This window comes from Metopolophium dirhodum, chromosome 1 (genome assembly GCF_019925205.1).
Source record: "Metopolophium dirhodum isolate CAU chromosome 1, ASM1992520v1, whole genome shotgun sequence".
NCBI lineage: Eukaryota > Metazoa > Arthropoda > Insecta > Hemiptera > Aphididae > Metopolophium > Metopolophium dirhodum.
Window position 1 is genome coordinate 45,423,986 of NC_083560.1, and position 20,418 is coordinate 45,444,403.

General features: G+C 28.0%; 1 protein-coding gene across 1 annotated transcript; it reads left to right on the top strand.

Moving 5' to 3' along the window:
- The first annotated feature begins 19 nt into the window (after positions 1–19).
- Positions 20–5,870, top strand: LOC132933913 (exocyst complex component 3). The gene is made up of 2 exons (XM_061000185.1): positions 20–496; positions 2,779–5,870. The coding sequence occupies exon 2, from the start codon at positions 2,804–2,806 to the stop codon at positions 5,015–5,017; it is 2,214 nt and encodes a 737-aa protein (XP_060856168.1). The 5' UTR covers positions 20–496; positions 2,779–2,803; the 3' UTR covers positions 5,018–5,870.
- Positions 5,871–20,418: the final 14,548 nt, after the last annotated feature.

Consider the following 20,418-nt stretch of genomic DNA (forward strand, 5'->3'; position numbering starts at 1 on the left):
TACGATTATAACTACCCATCGGTCCATATTCCATTTATCCATTAGATTTTTCACATGAAGGGTAGTGCGTTTTTTTATATTCCGTCAAATCCAAATAATATTCTGTTGATGAGTGCAGATGACAGTGAGACGTCGTAATTAAACTATCGATTTCATTTCAAGTAGAATTTTAGAATTCCAATAATAATGATAAAATTGGTCGACAATTGATTCGTGCTACTGTCAATATGACGTTTTGGTGTTTTATCTCAACTACTGACAGTCTACTGTACCACTGATAAACGGTATCACTAAATTTAATAAAGCGAGATACTGAGATAAATTACCTAAAAATATTTTGTAAATTTATAATTAATCATCTTGGTTCTTATGCGTGTGAATTGCAATTGTTATTCATTAATAATGTTTAATTTGTATTAAAACTATGTGAAATTGTTTTGAATACTTTCAGTTAAGCTTGTGGCGCAAGTACATACATCTTTAAGATTATCGAGAGGTACGAACAATATTTCCTTACTAGTATTCATAATCAACGCATATAGTTAGATGTTAATTTTATTTCACAATATGATTCTGATGTACTGGAGAGACTTATTTGTGAAGTTTTTGAAAATTGCATTAATATTACAGAATTACTTAGGTATTTATTTAAATATTTAAATTTATTATTAACAAATTCAAGTAAAATTCGATGATTTCACCAACCTGTCAATCGTTTTATTAGAGCCGAATTGTACTTACATATATTTGATAACTGTCAATCAAATCATGTACATACTTTTTTGGTACTGGTTAATTGATGGCTCGGCGCCCGCCAAGAATTTATTCTTCCGACATTCAGGTTTAGTTGATGCCCGCCACTTACTTACCTATATCTCTCGTATTTTCAGTGTTCTAATCATCATACTGTATCAACTATACTTAGTATTCCTAATTGGTGGTCTGCGTGTTGATGTTAGGGGGGCCTATGGTTGTGTAGTACTGTTGTGATCTTTCATTTTTATTTCATTTTAGTGAAATTATTAAATTTGTAGTCGTTTAAAATTTGGGTATTTTTAGACTATTGAAACTCGATTATCGTGAAAAAGGTAAATAATCAATTTATTAAAATTTAAAAGTAAGTATTTACAAAAAGAAGGTTCCCGGACCAATTTAAGTTTCAGGGTCCGTGGCTTCATATTAATTGGGAACCATTGCTTTAAAGTTTAAACATTTAAAATTGTTACACCAATAATAACAAAATTACTTTAATACTTTAATATTTTAATCAATGATAAAATCCAACAAAATAGTTAAATTAATTTTACCTTATGGTCCACAACTAAATTATAATCAAATTCATTCTTAGAATATAATTAATTACTTACACATATAATATCAAATATTATTCAATTTAGCAGTAATTATATTAATAAATAAAACCATAATAAGAAAAAGGTACCTAATACAACTGTTAATTTATTATGATTAATGAGTACATTAATTATTCAAACATTGAAATATGTATAAGATACTGAGTAAATACTTATATTTTTCTTTTCTAAATTACGCAGTTATAACTTTTCTGTTTATAATAGGTAACATTCAATATTATAACTATTGTTAGGTACTTATTATTTATTATATTTATAAATAAAATTTGATATTTCTGATTATTATTATTATTTATTTTAATTAATGTTTACGAAATAGATTATATTTTAAATCTTTGGTTTTAGGGACAAAGTTAACTTAACATAACAATGAAACTAACTATAAATTTAATAACAAATGGTTAGAACATTGAAAATACGAGAGATATAAATGGCAGGCATTAACTAAATCTGAGTGGCGGTGGAATACTTTCTTGGAAGGGGTCAAAACCAGTATTATTTTTTATTAGTTAAGATGACGTTACACCCACATGCGCTGTCTCCATTTTACAAATACATAACATAGCAAATTGTACGTTCAGAATAATTCGTTACAATTTAACTCAATACAATGATTAATATAATAATATTGTAGCAAATTGACCTATTATAAAATTCAGAAGTAAAAGTATTATCTAGTGAACCCCATAGGTTTTTTTTTAGATTCTAATTTTTAAGCAAGTTATGAGTATTTTTCAAGTATTTTAAAATTTACAAACAATTTACAATTTTAAAATACTCATAACTTGCCTGAAAATTAAAATCTAAAAAAAATCTGTGAGGTTCACTAGATAATACTTTTACTTCTAAATTTGATAACAAATCAATTCGCTCTTATATTAAACATACCTTATTCTGAATAAGTAAGAAATAAAAATAATATAATAATACAACTAACTACAGTTAAAACATGTATAATCTAAACAATGGACAAACTTAATAACAAACAAATTTTATTTTTAATGTAAAAAGCCTAATCCTAATTACAATCTTAATTCCATATCTTTGTTGATACCATACTAAGCCACCAAATGTGTGGCAGATAGCATTTTGAACAACTGTATGAGTACTCTATTTTGTAAAACTGACATATTTTACGTTATAGATATAAATGTCAACTTATGTACATTTTTAACTTTTTATTATTTATGATCGCAATGACTATTTTTCATTTTAAAACCATACCGTTCATGATTTGACCTCTCTTGTTTGTATATTTTAGAATTTGATTATCCTAATTCTTACCAATATTCAATTCTATATTGTAACTCATGTACTTCTATATTTTGTATGTATCCAAGTTATTACATAAAATAAATTCAGATTCAAAAAAATATATTAATTTTATTTATGTTATTTATTTTAGAGACTTGGAGAATTGAATTGTGAGTATGGACATAGATCAGTTGGGCAATGATGCCAAATTGGCAGCAACAAAATATTTTACAAATACGCTTAAGAATCCAGGACAATTGGAGAAAGTTGAACAATTAAAGAATCGGATATCACGTAAAAAAACTTCTACTGAGGCAATGTTAAAAACAGCTATGCAAAGTCAATTAGACGGTGTTACAATCGGAATGGAACAACTGAAAGACGCATTGGATGATATAAATAAGGTAAAGATATACCTTAGTCAAACAAAACATTCATTTATCAATTTACCATCTCTTGGCTACAAGTTGCAAGATGTGCGCACCAAGCAAATGCAACATTCTCAGTACTTGACGGCCAATGAAAATATGAAGCACCTATTCACCGTACCTGAAAGCATTGAAAAAACTAAACAGTGGATCAACGATGGAAAGTTTTTACATGCTCATCAATGTTTAATAGACCTTGAGAACTCTAGAGATGATCTTTTATTTGAAGTGCATAAACTGCCCAATCAGGCACCCAGTGATAAAATACTACTCAAAGCATATTTCGAAGACGTTGAAGTTATGTCCAATATGTTGAAAAAACAAATTAAATTAGTATTGAGCAGAACTCTAAATACTGTTAGGAAAGAACCTATGGTGATTGTTACTGTGCTGCGAATAATTGAACGAGAAGAGCGTGCTGATGTATTTGCATTGCAGCGTCATAAGCAATCGGGATTTATGCCTCCCAGTCGCCCAAAAAAGTGGAAAGAAATGGCATTTGATGTGCTTCAAAAGTCAGTTGACCAACGAATAGAAGGTACTCAAGTGAATGAACGATCTGACAATAAAATGTGGCTTGTAACATATTTGGAACTTTGTCGACAATTAATTCTTGAAGACTTGCGAGTGGTTAAAACTCTTTGTGTGCCATGCTTTCCTCCACTATATGATATTTTTGATAAATTTGTTTATATGTATCATTCCAGTCTTTCAGCAAATTTAAACGACATAATATCAGATGGACTAGAAGGCAATGAATATGTAACAATCATTTCATGGGTGACTAACACATACTCTGGTACAGAGTTAATGTTACATCCTGAATTGAATATAGACATTGGTAAAGTTGGTCCATTATTAAAATCATCAATTGTTTTTGATTTACAATCAAAATATTTAGAATACATAAAAGCAAATTACAAAGAATGGATGTTAAAAACATTGGATACTGAAAAAAATGATTGGTATGCAGGTGCTTCACCTGAGGTTGGTCCAGATGGATGTTTTCATACAGCTGCTCCAGTTATTATATTTCAGATGATTGATCAAAATTTGCAAGTCACAAAAACTATAAGCCAGCACTTAACGCACAAAGCATTATTATTGAGTGTAGATAGTGTCAGTCTATACGGTCTGTCGTACAAAGAGGCTGTTATTGAGTTTAAGAAAAAGCACTTTGAGGACAGAAGCAAAGTGCCATTTTTTACACACTGCATAATTACTGTGCTCAACAATTGCTTGCAATTTATTGAATTAGCATTAGAAATGAAGCAACACTATTGGAGTAGTGATTTTAAGGATCAGTCAAGTACTGCCTACGAAAAATTAATAAAGACCTTCCAAAATCTCAGAGACGAAGCAGCACAGTTTCTTTTAGAAGAAGCTTTGATTGATCTTGACATTCATTTTCAAGATTTGATAACTACTAAATGGCTTACCAGCTTTATATCTATTGAAACTATTTGTGTAACATTAGAAGATTATTTTCAAGATTATACTCATCTAAAGCCCAAGAATTTAGAGTATATAATATTAGAAGCTGAGGATATAATAGTGAGACGATACATAATGGCTATTCTGCAGAAGAAATTAAATTTCAAGACATATGAAGAACGTCGATCAGCAGCGGATAAAATGACAAATGAAGTGGACCAATTGAAATCATTTTTTATGCGTGTAGCACCTTTAGTAACACGTGATAAAGATTCTCCTTTTGATGCTGTTGTCAAGTTATCTGAAGTATTAAAAAGTGAAGACTCTGAAATACTATCGTTGGACTTACACACACTTGTAAAGATGTACCCAGATATAACCGAAGACCAAATGACTAGATTACTAAGCTTAAGAGGTGATTTAAGTAGGTCAGAAATACGTGAAAAAGTACAGTATGCTATTCAAGGCAATAGGGAACTCGCTGGTACCACATTAACTAAAAGCATATTCCAGCAAATCCACTTATAGCGTAATAATAATCACCACATTTGTACAGCTTAGATAATTATAGCTAAAGAATTGTATAGATACTACTATTTAAACATATTGTGTACCTATATGTATTTTATTTGCAATCAATATTCCGTTCCTTATGTGATACAATAATACTACCTTTAATTATTTAAAATAACATTTATTTATATATTCTTGTATTTAAAGTATATTTTTTCAATATATTAAAATATTTTAGAATTTGTTTACTATTTCTTCAACATTGTTTAATTTTAATGTCATAAGTGTTTACATAATATTATTGAGTCTGTTTGTTATTTAATATTACAGATCATGTGGTCTGTGTGAGCTTCAAAATTGGGTCAAAATGTATTTTTATTAACTTAAAAAAAATGATAAATTTATGTTCATCAGTTGTATGAGGCAAATACAATTAACATAACAATAATACTATTTAATACTACATTAATTAAGAATTGGTTAGTTTTTATAAGTATAATAACATTATCAATCAGATATTTTTTTTTATGGTTGCACAACATAAATTATAATTAAAATGGGTACAAGTTCAATACAGTGGAAGACCACTGCTATAGATTGGTATTTATGTTGTATAAATACATATTTATAACATAAGTGTATACAAGTTATGTAGGCTTATGTTTAATTTTCTTATTACAAGTATAATAACATTATTCACATGTTCTCAAGTTAATGAATTATAGTGGCATATCCAAAAAAAAAAGTTGTTAAACAATAAAAAAAGGTTTGTTAATAAATCATTTTAAGTTAAAATTTGTTAAAATTCATTTTCAACCCCCATCACAAAAAAAAAAATGTCTGCATACGCCACTGTCTACTAAGTTATATAGTTATATGTACTACAATTTACCCCCGGTGTCATAAAATCACTAAATAACTTGGAAATGTTCAGTTTTTATTTTTATCATTTTATATTTTTAATATATATATTTGGATAATGTTAATGAATTATAACTATTTAAAACTACTAACAATAATTTCTACATAAAACTGTTTTATTATTTTTAAAAGATTTTACATATAGGTAATTATTATGCATTTTATTTAGTTAATTAGTTAGTTACATGTTTGTTAAAACATTTACAGACATGCACCAAGAATAACAATAAAAGTAGGTATTAATGATAAATAATGACTATGATCATAAATTAATGTAGAAAAAGATAAACTATCTAGTTGATTACTTCGGTGGAAAAGTGGTTTATTTTCATCAGAAAATGTATATACCTACTAAACATTAGAATATGGAGTGAAAATAATTAGCGTTTTGGAGTGGTTAAATTCTAACATGAAGGAAATATTATAAATAAAAAGAGTTCATGATAAATAAAACAGAATCAAATTGAACAATAATTAAACTTTTCTTTTTTCTATTAGATATAATAGTTTAGACGAATTCTCAAAAATTAAAAAAAAAATAACTTCTTTTAGTTGTTACTCACGTCTCACAATAGCCGAAGAATATATTATAATATTATTGATGAGTGATGGCTTATGCTTATAGTGTTAACAACAATGTATATTTTGTAACATGACAATGGATGGGAAGAGTTGGTAGGATGACTTAATGGACTAAGATTCCTTGTGTATAGTTTGAAAATAAAGCCACTTCCTTACAATATTGGTAGGTACTTGAAATTCCATTTTTATATTGTTTATTAAGGAGATCGCAGCGCACTTATATTTCATACGTTGTAGACCAATAAGCGGTGGTAAATTACACAATATTCTTATTGGAATGTCCGATTTCAATTTTTTATACATGTATGAACTCTTTGACGAAATATCTAGGATTTTTAGGAAGTTGATTTTCAATTTTAAGGGACCTTAAAATTAAGTTATTTTTTTTCAAAAATCCTTCGAAATATTTTAAATTGGATTACATTTGTATTTATTTTGGACACATCTTATTTTAAATCAAAAAAGTGATTCCTAATTAGCATGGTCCAGAAGCTTAAAAACAATTTTTCAGTTTCAAAAGTTTTTTCGAAATTACAACAGAACTTACCAGGAAGTATGTTTAATTTGCTACGGCTTTTGGTAGGTAGCTTTTATAGTCATGCAAACAAGAATATATTTCATATTTCCTGAGAGTTGGATCCGGCGGTGGTTCTCCGAGTATTACACCGATTCTCGTAAACACCCACTAATGTTAATTTACAAACTCACACGTAGAAATAGCCCAAATGTTCAAGTCATGTGAATTGCCTAAATATTTCTCCTTAAAATATGATACGCTGGAGCCCCTTAAATAGATATGTACCTAGTTAGCATAATATATTATCAAGGCTGGGTAAGTTAATGATTTTTTTAAACTCAGTTAAGTTAAGTTAATATGCACCAATAACAAAAAGTTAAAAGTTAATCTAACTATAGGTTAACTCAGTTAAGTTAAAAGTTAATACACACTTTTTGTTACCTTTTCATTAAGTTAAAGAAAAGTTAATTTGTTTATAAAACGCTAGGGTCCTTAATTTTTTTACAACCCAAAACTAAATTATAGGATATAGTGTTAATAGTTCATACAGTATTTCCATATAAGTTAGATTCGAATGATATAAATTTTAAACTTTAAACAATTTACGACACATATTTTTTGACATGAAAAAGAAATAAACTGAAATAGTGAAATATTATAAAATTAAAAACAAAATAAATTAACTTAACTTAGGTACTTCTTAAAATGAAAAATTAACTCATTAACATCACGTTAATTAAGAAAGAAATTTAGTAAGTTAACAGTGAAGTTAACGAAAAGCCAAAAGTAACTAGTTAAGTTAAAATAAAATTAACTTTTTAACTCGTAAATGCCCCCCAGCCTGAATATATGTTTTATAATTTATATTAAGAGGATGCTATCCATGCATTTGTTGTCTCCTTCCTACACACGCACGACAGCAAATTGTCGTTCACTAGTTTCAATAGTGTGCTGTTAGTTTTGATATTAGAGTGATTTGACCTATGATAATTTTTTTAGATAATAAAAATTAGCTGTGCTTGGTTTTTATTCGAGATTTTAATTTTCAAGCGAATGATATGAGCATTTTTAATTTTTGATATTTCACATACCCACATCTTGCTTGAAAATGAAAATTTTGAAAAATAGACAACGCTTAATCACAGATAATGTTCTTACCTAAAAGTTTTATCATAGGTCAATTCACTCTGGTATCAAAACTAACAGCACACTATTGAAACCAGTGATCGACAATTTACTATGTCGTGCGTGTGTAAAACGGAGAAAACAAATGTATGGGTAGCGTCCTCTTAATATAAATTATGAATCATATATTTCTAAAAGTTATACGCCCCTCCACAACATCCAATATACTTTTTGTTATTTACCTACACAATATTAATGCAGTATTGTAGTATGAAACTATGCAGATGTTAAATATTATAAATAATATTATATCGTTAAAATACTCATATCAATTTATTCGGTTTTATTACCTACCTTTTATAATATTATACATTTATAATGGAATATTGGAATAGTATGAATACGTTGATATAATACAGAAAACAATATTATTGTAGAAATAAAACTTTCACCGAATATTTTTATTTGCATTTTCTAGTCATGAAAATATAGTTTTCAAATAATTAAGGCTTCTCTGAGGTTTTTATAGACATTTTATTATTTTGATGTTTTTGTTAAATTATTATTTGTTTATTGATGTTAGTTTCTCGATCAAAACGTACGGACATTTAATATATTAAGGTTTTTCATAGGATTTTTTTACAATAATAAAATAATATGGACAATACATACCAACTGTGAAAAATTGTGAATATTTTATATGAGCGTTTGAATTTCATATTTGATTAAATTCTTCAAAAAAAGGGAGGGGTGTGTACACACATCTGATATTTACTAAACGGTGATATGTAATCTGCATCTGTTCACAGTTGTTATTATGTTGTACACGCGTTTAGATAATATAATGGATCATTAATTGTTAATAATAAATAATTATATAATAATTAATAATATAAAAATTAATAATATAAAATATTTTATAATATATAATAATATTGTATTCTATATTGTATGGAGGAACCATAGGTGCTAGATAGGCAACTAAATCAACATTTATTACAGGTACATAATACCGATAATATCATATTTAGGGTTTTACAATTTCATGAAATTTATTTTCTTGAAATATTTCATTTTGATGAAAAATAAAAATAAAATTTTTATTTTACCTAAAAGTTTATAGTCGTCAACTTCTAAGTGAATATTATTAAAAGTTGGTTTATTGTATGAAACAAAAAAAATATGTAACATATTTATACATAATTTATAAGTAGTTTAACAAATCTATAATAGTCATTTTGTCATTACAAACTATATGATCCAAGTATTAAATAATGAGCCTAGAACACCTTCACATCACTCAGCCACATACACACACATATTATACGACTTTTGTACACCTAATAATTACTGAAAATACACTATTATTTCATTCATTGCTGGAATTGACTTCAACTTTATAACAAACCATTATCTTTTTAAAACTCATGTAAAGAAATGTTTTTATTTTCAAAATAATGCCAGGAATATTTTTCAGCACTATATAATATAGAATATACAAATATGAAATAATAAACCAACAAAAATAATATGTTTTTTTAAAATTCTAAATGTGTAATCAATTTATTGTTTCTAATCATCTATAACCGAACACGTTTAAAAGAAGAAAAAATATTTTTCATAATTTCAGTAAAATATTTCAAGAACAATGAAATTTTCAATTTTGAAATATTTCAATTGAAAAATGTCAAGTGAAATATTTTAAATTTAGAACCCTAATCATATTATAACTAGTTTTCCAGTTTCCTCACATTTAATATCGATTTATTTTAACCAAGCAATTAAATTCAGCAACGTCGTTTCAATATAACTGAATCAAAGAAAAAATGTCTACTTACATCTCGATACAATTCTCATCTTACATAATATTTTGTACGTGTCTGGGCCCTGAGGCAAAAATAGTCTCATTTCAACGCAAAATAGACGCGTAGGATCTAAATAATTATGGCCCCTAACTCAGAGGGATCAAACAAATTAAATTACAAAACACGATTGGTAAAACGTAACTGAAAAATCTAAAAATGTTAAATAGTTACCTTCTATCATAGAGGTTTTTACGAAAGCATGTATAAGGGTGATTGTTTCGTTTTTAGAATTTCTGGAGTATCAGCGTCTATATATTTGAACTAAAAACTATAGACATTTACTATTATTTACTATCATGACAATAGTTTTCTAGTGCTTACACAATATCATATTGCCTCGAAATTAGAAAAATTATTGTTAGGGATGTTATTTCACTACAACAACCAGCCAACAATTGGACAGCTATACAATCAGTCAGGAGCAAATGCATACCTTGGCCGCCTCAAATGGAGCCACTTAATTCATAATATGTCATAGCGATAATTATTATTTATTTAATTCACTAATAATGTATACTCATCAAACAATTAGTACAACAGGGTTTGTTAATTTGTTTGAATACCTACGTTGTATATAATATTTTAGCAAAATATTATGTTTTTTAACATATACAATTTAATATAATACCTTTTATATATCTACCTACGTCTTTCAATCAATAATAGGTAATAGAATTTAACCATGAAAAGTGTTTAGGTACTCGTAATATATGATATTAATCATAGAGTGATAGTACATATAAGTATTAAGTCTATGGTATGGACTATGTTCGGAAGTATGCCTGGCGAGTGTCTTTAATTTTAATATATTATAATAACTAATGGCGATTAGGGCAAAAAATTAATACATTTAAATATATATTGTACTAACGCACTAGTATTAGAGCAACTAATACAAATTAAATTTATATTCTATAGATAGGTAATAATTGTTATAATACGCGATTCGATTTATTTGTTCTTTCAACTTTCAATTTATTTCAATTTGCAGAACATATCATACCTATGTACAGTGTACATATAGGTATAACATATCAAATTTTAATGTCGGTTCAAGTGTTCTATCTATATTATGTCGTGTGTATATTAATACTGTCAATGTAGATATATAAATATACTAGCTATATTACACACATTGTTTATGTATCCTTTGATAGTCGAGAATAGGATTTAGGTAGGTAGGTATACAAAAGTATCTTTGTATTAATTTACATATAGGGTTCTCTGGTGCATAGCTAGGATGTTTTGTAGAGTGGGTGCGGTCCTAATTTTATTTTAAATGCATATTTTACGTGTGTGGCACTGAACATTTACATTTCCATCATTTCCATTCGAGCTCGAGCAACTTTAGACATAAAAATAGTAAGTAACCTAAAATAATTTGGAACTAGTGATATTACTTGATATTATTTTTATTCATATCAGAGTTATCTAAATTTTCTAACAAAAAAAAAAAATGTAAAAAGATACCAGCTAGGTAAGTACTAAGTACGTTTCTAAAAATGTGATATTATTTGCATATTATCATATTTCAATATTTGTATATAACAATATAGGTACTTGAGAAGTTTCAAGTACCCACGAATAATAGTTTTAAATTTCAACAAAGTAACTAAAATCGTTATTATTGATTATTTAATAATAATATGTAATTTCGTCCAAATTCGAACTAAAAATAATTATAAAAAAACTAGTTGCTTATATAATTTTTAGATTTTTTTGGTTAGAGAATTAACTACTTACCTACGTGGAATCCTGTTTTCAATTTTTAATCGTTAGCTATAAAAATTGAACATTTTATACATTTTTAACTACTAAACAACTGGTAAATGTCGTCAATATTTGATCTGAATAAAAATTTCAACTTTAAATGTTTATAAAATTGGGGGTATTTGCATTTTAATACTTTTTAACTTCTATTATAAAAACATATTAGGAACCTAGTATTAAACTGCCATATTTTAGGTATACAAAGACATTTTAATATTTTATTATGACTTATCATTTAACCTATTATTTTTATACCCAACTGTCGTTGTTTAGCTTTTTAACTAAACAAACGATTTTTCAGTATTAGGTACCTATACCACCTATTATAGTATCTACGATTAGTGTCAGTTACAACACAATAAGAAAATCGTTGTATTTTGGACTCTTGCATCCAATTTTGTCAAATCTTTTACAATTTATTACGCTCAACTTATTTTCTTGTCTCTAAATAACAATATCAACAGTAGAGGGCGCCACTTAATTTACAGATATACAATACTCGTAAGATAATCATCATGAATTTAATAAAAGAAGAATATTTTATCATTTTAACATTATTATTGTTAATTTTTATTGATGGACATTTAAAACAATTAAAATATTATGACATTATGTCAGAAAACTGTATTATTTAGGTATACCTATGTCTATTGTCTATACCTCTTATATATTATTATGTCTGGATTAAATTAAATTTATTATAACTTATATTTTAAGGAAAATATTACATTTTTTTTAATTTTATGTAGTAAATTTTGAGATACATTTAGAGATAATATTCTATATGTATTTTAAATTCTGAACGGATTGATGAATGTATTGATTTTACAATGAGGTGTGTTTTTTTAAAAATTTTTTTTTGTGCCTGTCATCACCTTTTAGGCCAGTAAAAGTACTTGGATTTTCTTCAACAGTAACTTTTCTCATAGGAAAGTGAATCTAGTTGGTATTTGGGAGGTCAAAAGTAAAAAGTCCAGTAGTTTTCAAAATCGACGTGAAAAACAAAAGAAAAATTAACGAAAAACGGGAATTTTTACGTGCAACTTTTAAACAAATGATCGTAGGTACATGAAATGTTGACTGCTATTAGAACGATATATCAGGAGCCTTATATTAAATTTCACGCTTTTTACCCAAAAAATAAAATTTTATTGATAATTATAGAAAAAAAACTAAAAAAATTGAAAACTGATAATGTCTCCGTAAACGGCTCAAAAAAGTCAAAATATTTTCAAAATTTTATCGTGTATAGAAAATGCTAATATAAACATTCAGCGAAATTTTCAAGTATCTACAGTCATACGTTTTTTAACTACAACAAAATAAGAAAATCGTTACATGAGAAATCGAGTGAATATCAAATGTTGTAAAAATATGAATTTCAAACGCTCATAAAAATTTAATTTGACTTTCTTTAGACATTTTTTTTTTTGATAAAGCTAGACAAACTTATGAACAATCTTGTATTACATTTTCAAATCTTAGATTTAAAAAGAAAAATTTTTATGAATTCTCAACTCAAAATAATTTGCTAATTTTCGTGATTTTTCCGTATTTTGTCAAGATTTGAACTTTAAATGCTTATAAATAAGATAAATAAAATTTCACTGAATGTTTATATTAGCATTTTCTATACACGATAAAATTTTGAAAATATGTTGACTAGATTAAATAGATTCTTAATATTTTAAAGCATTAATAATGTTTTTTCCAAGTTTTTTTTAATATTGAAACATTTAATTTTATGTTATGATGAACCTTCATATAAATATAAATGGAACCAATTATGAACTATGAGTTGAACCAATCGACATACAGAGTTTAAAGTTATAACCAATTATAATAAGTGATAACTACCCAGTTGTGGTTCCAGGGTTTAATTTTTTTTGGTGGGGGGAGGCATTGAGGGGGAATAAGTACAAAAAGTGCATACATTTGCTACAAAATTGGCTAAACACAGTGTAAAACAAAAGGAAATTATGGCGATTGGGTGGGGGAAATGCCCTCTTGCCCCCCCCCCCTTCCCCACTGGATCCGCCACTGTAACTTCCCATACTAAAAAAGATAATGGTTTCAACGGTTTTTCAAATTTTGATTTTCAAAGAAATAAGAAGTGAATAACTTTTTAATCTTTCATAATTTTAGTATGCTAAACATTTAAAGTTTTGAAAAGCATACTTGGTTGGACTGATAATACCTATTACCAGTTCAATAGGTTTTAGCTAGGTATAGGCATCAACATTTATAAATATTTTCTCTTATTGCTATACCAATTTCAAACTAATTTATTTTTCACTGTGTTATAAATACCTATGGAGATATATCGGAAAACAATATGAATTCGGAAAATATTTTGCACAATTAATGATTAATTATGAATTTTGATCAAATTTTATCAAGATATGTGATATTGTTGAGCTTTTTTTAATTCTCTCACATGCTTTCGTGGATTTGCTTTTATGATTTTTACAATTATACACCCACCTACACAAACGTCAGTGTTTGGCAAGTTCCTTATTAAAAGGAATTCGTTCCGTCCCTCGTTCTTTTTTTTAAAAGAGGAATTCGTTCCGTTCCTTGTTCCCGAAAAAAAAAGAATTCGTTACTTTGTCATTCCTTTGGAAAATGAACAAGTTCCTTTTTTTAGTTCCAAATAAAATAAAAATTCTTATTTAATCATTTATGTTTTTTTCCATATGCATACTTCTTTAATTTTTAATTCTAATATAATATACAAGTAGGTACATATTTTATAATTCTATTTTGAGATTTTCGTCAAAATTAAATTGTTGGCCAACGTATGTCGGCGGTTGTCTTAACGTCGATACTCGATAACGATCTCTAATTAGTAATATACATTATACACATAAAAAAATATATTTTAATTTCAATTATTTACATACTTATCTGTGTAAATTATTGGAACTAGAAAGAAACGAACAATTTTGTTATTTTTCCTTGAAAAAAAGAACTAGTTCATTTTCTCGTTCTTTTTTTTTATAAAAAGGAATTTCTTCATCGTTCCGTTCTTTAAAAAGGAATTCGTTCCAGGAATCCGTTTTTTTTGGAACTCGTTCCTTCCAAACACAGGCCAACATGCATATTGAAGGAACCTTTTATATTAATTGTCTTCCGTTTATCATTTTATTATTGTTTACTTATATCTAATACCTAATAAGATAGATAGATATATCATAAAACTATATTTTAAATATTGTACCTTATCTATATTTTGTGTTTTCTGGGTTTGAACCGTAGCGGTCGTAATAATAATAAATATTTATTACATTTAAACATATTACATTTACATAATATTATATATTACATTTAAACTTAACTATAGGGACATGGACATTTAAAGACTGAATTTTATGCATTTCACCGTACATATATAAACACACATACACAGTGATGAATAGTTTTATTAGAAGTAAAAACGCTGGAACCACCTGTCACATAATTTCAGTTTAGCGGGATCAAAATCGGAGAAAATATATCCGATTTTTCGTTCAATTTGAATGCATAGTTTCTGGCCGTTATTTATCCCTGAATAATATTAAACTGTTTGAAAATAAAATAAAATGTAAAACAAAGCGTTTCGAACACAAATAGCCAAATATACGCACGTCGATTTAATTATAGTTGAATACCAAAATTAAAAATTTGTTATACCTAGTTGAAGCTGATGGGCTTTTAAATTACCTAGAAGTTATACCTAATACCTGTGTATTATCTGCAATGTCTATCACTATACGCTCATGCGCAATAAATTAGGTAAACTCAATTTCTTCATGAGGACATTTTCGCGTTTTACTAATATCTCTTGTTTAACCGCCGACCGATGTTTTTTTCTATAATTATAGAAAATACAAAATATTGTAAAATTAATTTGAAATCATAGAATTATCGTCTGACCTCGAATAACCAGTGCAGGAGACGGTATTCGTGAATTTCGTGTTGGGTCAAATGTACCGAACTCGCTGCATACGAAACATACGAACATCGTGACGTACAAACTTATAGTCCCCAAAAAACCTTTTAGAACGAATTGAGTTGAAGGTACTAAAATTTAGTAGGTGACCATTTGTCCCGTTTAAAACATGATCGTCCTTTTTTCGAGCATCGTGTTCCCTTGTCCCTTAATCCCGTTATCTCCATGTATTATATTATGCATGTGCGTAAAAGAAAAACCTGTACATGAAACGAATACAAAACGATATTTTTTAATGAATTATATTGAATTATTGAAAACAAAGTCAATAGTTTCTATACACAGTGGAGTGGCGACTAACAATAGATTGTCAGCGACGATTGACGAACATTGTGAGAAATATCGTATTGACGTATTGCATAATACCTATAATAATATATAGTGTAATATTATGAACTCCCACACGATCGTTACCCTTTACACCTCATCTAACAGGCGAACATTATCTTCGAAATGTCCTTTCAAAACAAAACAATAATATATTATTATAAGACAATTATTTTTCGATGTCTTTTTCTCGAGTTCAACCAAAATTGTTTATTCTGTTTTATTTTTATAAATATGTTTACCTTATACTATATCTATATGAATCCCGTAAGATTTAAAATGTTCTATATTCTATAATATACTAATTTTGGATTCATATTTAAATTCTAACAGCTTCGTCAGAGTTTGCAAAAAAAAAACCTTTCCTTTTCCATCTTTACAGACTTTGGAGTTGGGACTGTCTGTAAGAAAACATTGTTCGCGACAGTATAATATATGGTTAAAACATTTTTTTTTTAGTTTTAAATGTTTATGTATAATGGAAAAATTTGATTAATCGTGTGATGTAAAAAGAACAGTACCTATCACGTATTCCGGTAGTCGCCTGCATTACACAGTCGTAACTAGGGGTTTAAAGTTGTAGGCGAATTGCATTTTTTAATCTATATGCATACCTACATGACACTAAATATTATGCTTTCAATTTATAACAGATCAAGCTAATAAAAAATAAATTCTACACAATGAAGAGTTCAACAATTAAAATTTGAACTTTATTTTTTTTTTCATATTTTGTCAATATGTTTTAGAAAAAATTGCATATAGTTCTTAGTTTTTATAAATTTAAACGCATAGTTAATATTATTCTCTAAATAAAACTTGACGTTTATTGGGTACCTAATTTATATTCAAATAATTAACGTAGGTATTTTTTGTTGTCCAAATATTTGTGCTAATATTTCTCTAAGCAACATTTCTAACAGCGAATTTCGAAAGTTTTTTTGGAAAGTATTTTGAAATGTACTTTACTAAATGGATTTATTATGAGGAAAACATACATTGGTATTTTCTACATCTCGAGACCTCGAAGGAAGTTATATATTGCAAAAGTAATTGTGGAATCTATTTACTGTCAGATGGTGCTGGTGATATTTTAAAATTAACTTTACTACTCAAAAACTACGATTTTTCTATTACGCACTTATTATAAGCTTTTTAATAATGGAGTGTTTTTGTTATGGCCTGACGCCCTGACGTCACTACGCCACGATAATGCATTATTTCTTCTTCTTATTATTATTATTTATGTCCTACCAGTTTTTCACCACATTTCATAAAATATTTTAAATATTATGCAATATGTAACATCATAGTAATTTTTAATAAAAATAATATTGTATATCAAACTACCCAATCTAATTTTATGTAACTATAATAATATTAATAATAATTAATTAGTTTTAGATTCCGAGCGATGAATGTATTGATTTTACAACGATGTGTGTTTTTTATCATAATTATTTTTTGTGGCTGTGTATAAGTACACGATATGTAATCCAAAATAATACTTCGATTTTCAACTTCAGTATCTTTTCCGACAGGAAAGTGAATCTATAATTGGTGCATTTTGGAGGTCAAAATGTAAAATAGTTTAAATAGTAAAATAAATTAAGGAAAAACAGACATTTTTACGGTAAATTGGTTTTTGACAAAATCGTTTTTGATTTTTAGTGTAACTCCAATAAAATTACCATAGACATAAAATTTTCAATGAATATTTATCTTAGTATTCACTATCTACCATAAAATGTTCAAAATATTTTAATTCATGCTGAGCTATTTATAGGCATATGCAATTTTCGATTATTATTAGTTTTTTAAAATGTTAATAAAAAAAATTTTCTTTCGGTCAAAAATATTGAAAATGTTTGTTAACTCATAAAGTCATACTTAACCGTTGTATAACATCTAACCCTATCGAGCCCTAGTAATTTTTTTTTTAAATTTTAGTTGTGATGGAGAAAAAAATTATTCTTTCACACGACCTAAATAATTTCAGACCACGAGGTTGCATGGTTTTGCACCCCTATGATTATGCGGTCTATATGGTTTCAAAATTTCAATATTTCATTATTGAATAAAATAGACAATATTAAATGACGGTTCATTTACACTATTGCAAGAATTAATTTTAGTGCCAAAAATGACCGAAACCAAATGAAGACTTCGGTAGTAGATATTTTTCTTATCTGCAGGTTGGGATACAACCGCTGGTGCATATTTTAAAAATTTTACCTGTAATTTGATAAACCTTTTGTTCAGGGTTCGCTCGTTTTTAAAAATATATGCAATTATATTATACAAAAAGTAAAATACTCAAAAATAAACACGATAAAAACTATATATATATTTTTTAATGTTGGTTTGTAACTAACGTTTTTTAAATATGTAAAATAAAAATATTTTCAAAAACGACTGACTTATAACTTATAATTTACACAGACAAACTGATAATAATTTACGATTGAAAAAAAGAAGTTTATATCTTATAGTGTTATATACTTTCAATTTTCATCTTAGGTTAGTAAGTAGGTATATAGGTAGGTTATGAGTAGTATTGTTCAAACAGGGCTTCCTCTGCTGTCGGTTAAACAGGGAAAAAGATATAGGTATAGGTACTAAAAAGTAAAAATAGTCATATACAGGCGCGCGTTAAGTGATTATTTTACCAACGTTCTCATGATTTTCCAATCCCGTTCATATAGGTGTTATATAATAATATAAATACTTAAATATATTATAATTATATTATGATACTATAATAATTAAATTTGAAAATAACAGTTTTAGAGCCACGCATTATACTGATTATTCCTATACTAGGAATCTGCAGTACCTTAATAATATAGATGGGTGACTTAGACATTTTGACACTTTGTGCGTCCTACTTTGACGTGCTGTCTGGTGCATAATCTTCGGGAACGTGTCATCGTCCCAGCCCGGAGGTTATTTAGACTCATATTTCGTCAATACACAAGTTGTATACTCTATTTTATTACTCTACCCAAATAATATAATGCATATGCTTGTAAACGAAGCATCAATAATGGCTGGTTATATAGATACTCGTCCGACGACATTTCGTCACACCACAGAAAACTATTACATAATATTACATAATATATTATAATATATAGGCATTTGTGGAAGTAGAAAATAATTGACGGTGTCGGTGCCGGTTTTTACAATTTTCCACAATTCTATAAAATTTGAAATTTTATTTTAGTTGCTATCTGAATTAAAATCCTTTTTCGCTAATGTACACTGTCCGATACCTATTTAAGAGGGGGAGGGGGCTGACACGGTATTTTATACCAACAGAAATTACTTTACTATGCAGGAAAAACTTACACCCTCATTGATACGTCGAATTTTTTTTTTACTATCTGAAAGATAAGACTTTTTTCAGGTCGGATCAGAGCCCAAAGTTTAATTTTACTCGAATAATGCTATAAAATAATAAATATTTGCATTATTCAAATGTATATTTTAACTTCTATAATTATAACTTTGAAAATCGAGCATTGATCCGTCCTGCATAAAGTTTCTCTTCTTTTAAATAATAAAAAAAAATTAACGAAATCCAGTCGCATTCCACGTGCGGGGCGTGAGAGTTTTTACCGTAAGATATGTTTTTGTACTAAAAACACACCGGCGGCCTTAAACAAAATCTCCGATCGAGAATTGGACAGCGTGTCACACCGATTGGGAAAACCAGCATCGACGATTGTAGACCGATTAAAGGTTTCATAAGACCGACGCTTAACACCGTGGTTATCACCTCGAGTATACCGCCGTAACAACGTGCTTACCGCGACCTACCTAGTCCGTTCGGGTTTAAGACCTCATCGGATTTCGCAGGTGAATATTTCAGCAACTACCTACTAAAATACTGAACGCATCGGCCCGTGAATTCCATATTGAGGGTCTATAAGCCCGTGGTCCTCTGCCGTAGGTACGTCGGCAACCGTGGTAAGCTAGACCGTAGCGATCACCGTTCAAATCATTGACCATTAATGTATGCAGGGGTAATGCACGTATAAGCCCTAAGGCCGTGTTTCCAATGTCCCATTTTGTGTTATGTTTCATATTATAAGCACCTAAGTATCTAACTATAAAGTTTCAGACGCCAGCGGCGTATTTATGGTTTTTTTTTTAGGTCACATCCTACGTCACGCCTCCCATATTATCCTGAATTTTTGTACGAAACATTCACAAGATATTGTCACAATTTTGTAACAAAACGGCCAAGGTAACTTTTTTTGTAACTTACAAGGAAGTTAAGAATTACAAATTTCAGAGGTACAAATGAAATTGT